At 35.5% G+C, this 5,078-nt stretch overlaps 1 protein-coding gene across 1 annotated transcript; it reads left to right on the forward strand.

Annotated features, from left to right (window-relative positions):
* The first annotated feature begins 839 nt into the window (after window positions 1-839).
* Window positions 840-4,633, forward strand: LOC107728776 (tubulin delta chain-like). The gene is made up of 8 exons (XM_016539054.1): window positions 840-1,279; window positions 1,352-1,499; window positions 1,572-1,788; window positions 2,677-2,908; window positions 2,997-3,161; window positions 3,305-3,445; window positions 4,105-4,288; window positions 4,356-4,633. Exons 1-8 carry the CDS (start codon window positions 1,120-1,122, stop codon window positions 4,456-4,458), a joined length of 1,350 nt encoding a protein of 449 aa, XP_016394540.1. The 5' UTR covers window positions 840-1,119; the 3' UTR covers window positions 4,459-4,633.
* The last annotated feature ends 445 nt before the right edge of the window (window positions 4,634-5,078 follow it).

Genomic DNA, 5,078 nt, shown 5'->3' on the forward strand with positions numbered 1-5,078 from the left:
ATATATACAAATTGTATGTAAAAAAAACAATAATCAAAATAATATCAGAATACAAAACAAACAAATGACAATAAATATTTAATTATAACAATAAATTATAAATGTTTTATTTTATTGTGTTGTATCAAAAGAACTGAAACTGACTTTGGTTGTATTAATTTAGGCTATTTGTATTTTTGAAAACATTGCACATTTGGTAAATAATCACAACGAATAGAATACGCTTTCTTTGTGCACTTAAAGGAAATCCATTTTTATCAATGTTATCGTATTCAGTTGATTAACTGATTGATTCATATTCCCCGAAACAATCAATCTATCAATTCATAATTTTCCTCAAATTTCTTCAAATTTAAATACATTTATTAAATAAATATGAAATAAAAAAGACTATGACTTATTTAAATTGTAAAATATTTTCTTGCTATTATTTGTTGCATTTAAAAAAAGCTACAATTTAATCTAATCTTAAGTAATGACAATCTAAGGAGATATATATATATAATTAATTGCACACACACACACACACAAATAAATATTTTATATATATCCCTTTAAGAACATTTTATATTATAAAAATATTTCTGACCCTAACCCTAACCCTAACCCTTAAATGCATAAATGTTTTGCCAATCATTATTACATATTTGAGTCTTTAGCGACCCTGACTTACATATACAACACAGATGGATGTCTAACTGCTGCAATAGCATAAAACACTCCTGATATTTTAATAACAATTACCATTAATTGGGATGAAATGAGACCTAGGCATGTTTTGGCGAAAGGTATGTTTTGTGCGCCATCTGATGGCTGTGGAGTTGTTTTTAACTCTAGCTCCCAGCATGCATCAGTTCCGACGCGTGCAAATCTGCACCCGCCTTCAACTGCACGCTCAGATCCTCTGCTTTTACTTTGTAAAAGTTTTCAAAAGTAGTGTCTTAATGTTATTTGATATTGCGCGGTTGTTTTTACTCTCCACACAGTAAACTGAGATCCAGTGTATTTGTACTGTCGTCTCCTTGAGTGAGAAGGTGACCGTTGCTATAGCTACACTGTCGGGAGTTGTGTTTTAACAGCGCTGTCATGATGCGCTTTTGTCGTGTCGTTTGATGCTTCATGTCGACAGATATGTCGGTTGTAAGCTTACAGTTGGGTCAGTGTGGGAATCAGATAGGACACGAGCTCTTCAGTGTCATAAGCGATGATTCCAGTGGACCAAACAGAAAGTACAAGCAGTGCAGTGATGAGAGATTCTTTTATGAGACATCTACTGGAGGTAGGTTCAACTCACTCATATTTGCCAATACCTCTAATATTTGATATTTATTAGGTTATTTATGTTTAACAGGACTTGTGGCGCGGTCAGTACTTGTTGATATGGAGCCCAAAGTTATCTCTCAAGCAATAGCCAAAGCTTCAAAATCTGGAAGATGGAGATATGGAGACAAGGCACATTTCTCCCAGAAGCAGGGCTCTGGAAACAACTGGGCGAATGGGTAAGAAGGTCAGCTCTTGGTTTGAGCTTGACGTGTGTTTGTCATGTGTGAGTTTATTGTTGTTCTCTGAAGGTTCTGTGTTCATGGACCACATCATGAAGAAGCTGTGGAGGACCTGGTTCGGATGGAGATGGAGCGCTGTGATCGTCTGGCTGGGATTTTCACCATGATGAGTGTTGCAGGTGGCACTGGTTCTGGTGTGGGTACCTACATCACTCAGCGTTTGAGGGACTTATACCCCAACTCCTTCATCCTGAATCAAGTAACATGGCCCTATGGGGCTGGTGAGGTAGTGAGCTTTTTGAATTTTAAAATGTTAGTGTTGCAGAAGCAGTTTGGGTCAATGAGATGTTTTTTTGTCCTGATCTCGTAATTTATTCAGAAATGGCTTAAAATGCAATTCATACGTACAATGATTTGAATACATATCTTCTATTATGAATTTTTTTTAAATTTCTGAGCTAAAATTCATATAAAATTTTCAAAAATAATATGCATAATTAGGGCTGTGCAATTAATCGCATGTGATTGTCATGCACATCTCGTCAGTAAAGCCGGTTCCGTGATTAGTAGTAAATCTCCATCACCTGCTTTCAGATTGAGCGGCATTTACTACACAGCTGTAGTTCACTGACAATTAGGCAATATCGCGTTCATAATCGCAGATGAATCGCATTCGATTATGAACGCGATATTGCCTAGCATGTCAGTGAACTACGGCTCTGTGTATTAATTGCCGCTCCATCTGAAAGCAGGTGATGGAGATTTACTACTAATTACAGAACCGGCTTTACTGACGAGATGCGCTTGACAATCTCATGCGATTAATTGCACAGCTCTATGCATAATTAATATGCAAATTAGTCTATATTTAATTAGATAATGCCACATTTGCATATATAAACATAACACTCTAGAAAACTTGTAATACTAAAACCTCTTAATGTGCTGTACTGGTGAAGTATGGTTGTATATTAGTTTTTTACACCCTATTTCACCTGTGGTGTCTTGCCTCGAGTGGAATAAAAAAATGTTAAAACCATATTAAAACAGCATTAATACAAAGAGTACATTTCTAAGAACTTGGTACATGTGTTCTAAACTATATATATCTTTTTTTTTTATTAGACTCTTATTATTCTAATCACTGTATTTGTTACTTTGTTTTCCTTTCCAGGTGATCGTGCAAAACTACAACTCTGTGTTGACGCTGTCACACCTCTACCAGCTTTCTGATGCTATTCTGGTTCACGAGAATGACACTGTGCACAAAATCTGCAGCCGGCTGATGAACATCAAACACATCTCCATCAGTGACGTTAATAAGGTGATCGCTCACCAGCTGGCCAGTGTACTCCAGCCCGCTTATACCGCTGATTCAACCTGCCATTACAGCACAAACCCCATCGGTACAAATGACTCACAGTTCCCCTCCAATTTCAGACAGTCATCAGTCAAAATGACACTCCTTTACCAGTGTTTATCTGCTGTCTGCAGGGGAATTACTGAGTTCTTTGGTGTGTCACCCCGAGTACAAACTGCTCAGCTTGTGTAACATTCCTCAGATGTCCAGCACGTCTCTGGCCTATAGTGTGTTTAACTGGCCTGGGCTGCTGAAGCATTTACGTCAAATGCTCATCGCCAGCGCTAGGATGGAGGAAGGTGAGTGCTGTGATGTCATATATCCATGTAAATATTTGGAAGGATATATATATTTTTAAATGACATAAAAAAAGAAATGCAAAATATTACTTCATTGATTGTCTGCAGAATGGTTTTGTGGAACTTAACTCTCTTTCTTAAAGGAATTGACTGGACAGTAAGCGCCCCATCAGCAGTCACATCTGGAGGAGAGGGTGCAACGAACAGCAGGCATAAAAGTTTCAATTTATCACTTGCTAATCTTCTAATACTACGGGGGAAAGATGTCTCTACTGCGGTTACAGGTAAGCAGATCTCCAATCTACTTTCATTCATTAAACAGATAGTTCACCCAAAAATGAAAATTGTCATCATTTACTGTTGGGGGTTGGGGGGGGGATCCTATCTATTCAAACATTTATTTTTTCAAATAAATAATTATTTGAAAATACATAAGTATCCATACTTTTTAAGGGAACATACACTGGTCCAACAGTGTAAGTTGTCTTAATTTTGGACCGTAGTGTATGTTTCTTTAAAAAGTGTGGATGCTTACATATTATCAAAAATTATACAATGTATTGTTTGTAAGTTATTTTTAAAATATATGTGTGTAGAAATGTGTGTATGTGTTGTGTACACACAATTGATTTAAGTTGTTGTATCTCTTTATCTCTGTTAAATTGAAGAGACTTGTGTAAAGTGGCTCAGGCACTGTATGTTATTTCTTGTTTTCCTTCCTCTGCCAAACAGAAAAAAAAAAAAAAGGAAAAAAAAAAAAAATACAAATATTTTTTTTATGACCTCCTCTATATACACATACGTATAGCATGTTAAGAGACCTGAAGTAGTGTACATGCAAGCTTTATCAGAAAACAACATACGTGTTCTTGCAATTAGAACAGCATTTTCTACATTTTAAAAATGTATAATAAACTAACAACCAAAATACTTCAATCAACAGATGGTTTTAAGGATCCTGCGTTATATGTGCCGTGGCTTAAAACAGAAAATAGTTTCAGCACATGGACCTCTCCTGTAGCCTTCAATGGATATGAAAAGTCTGCCACTTTGGTCAGTAACAGCCAGTCCCTTTTGAAACCCCTGGACAGTATAGTCAGGAAAGCTTGGAACATGTTTGCGTCAAGGTGAGATATTTAACATAAACACTATAGAATTCTATATTGTTTTTTACTGATATTTTTTCCTGTATAGGGCCTATGTTCATCAGTATACAAAGTTTGGAATCTCTGAGGAGGATTTTCTGGACAGTTTTACGGCACTAGAACAGATAATCTCCAGCTACACACATGTCTGATTCACCTGATCATACACAGCTCATCATAAAGATTGTGACAATAAATACTGATTCCATATGATGTGCCTTTACCTGAATCTGGAGAAATTACATTTGTTAATATTGGACAGTTACATTTATCATTGTTATAGAACTATTTATTTCTGTCTTTCAAAGCTGTAAATATATAATGTATATTTTCTGTATGATTTGAAAATGTTAATAAAATAAAAGTACATTTATCTAATCTCGCTATATAAAGTCATCCCTCCTCCACCTTTTCTTACATTTCTTAGTATTCATCTCAGTCATGTGACTTTTCCCGCTCATCCACCATAGGCAGCAGGGCAAAATAATGAATGTGAATATGAAAACATATCATCATTTTCACTGTACAGATCTGAAGTAAGAACAGAACCTACCAAAACCATCTTTGGACTGTGAATTTAATGTATATAAATGTCTGCAAATGTCAGATTTGGTAAAGTCTGTGCTAACTTGAGATCTGTAAAAATGATCGGATTTAAGTAAAAAATAAATCCGTAAACATTTATCTTGCATTATATCTCTCTTTTTTTGTGTTTTTGTATTTACCTCGTTTTTGTATTCACTCGTGAATGAAGGTAGATACATTTTTTATT

Source organism: Sinocyclocheilus rhinocerous, unplaced genomic scaffold, assembly GCF_001515625.1.
Source record: "Sinocyclocheilus rhinocerous isolate Xijiao unplaced genomic scaffold, SAMN03320098_v1.1 scaffold4625, whole genome shotgun sequence".
Classification (NCBI taxonomy): Eukaryota; Metazoa; Chordata; class Actinopteri; order Cypriniformes; family Cyprinidae; genus Sinocyclocheilus; species Sinocyclocheilus rhinocerous.

What these genes read in the sequence shown, in the direction of transcription:
- LOC107728776 (XM_016539054.1), top strand. Translation starts at nt 1,120, where the DNA reads ATGTCGACAGATATGTCGGTTGTAAGCTTACAGTTGGGTCAGTGTGGG. An exon ending in CAGCGCTAGGATGGAGGAAG is followed by an intron (nt 3,162 to 3,304) that starts GTGAGTGCTGTG and finishes TCTTTCTTAAAG; the next exon opens with GAATTGACTGGACAGTAAGC. An exon ending in TGGAACATGTTTGCGTCAAG is followed by an intron (nt 4,289 to 4,355) that starts GTGAGATATTTA and finishes TTTCCTGTATAG; the next exon opens with GGCCTATGTTCATCAGTATA.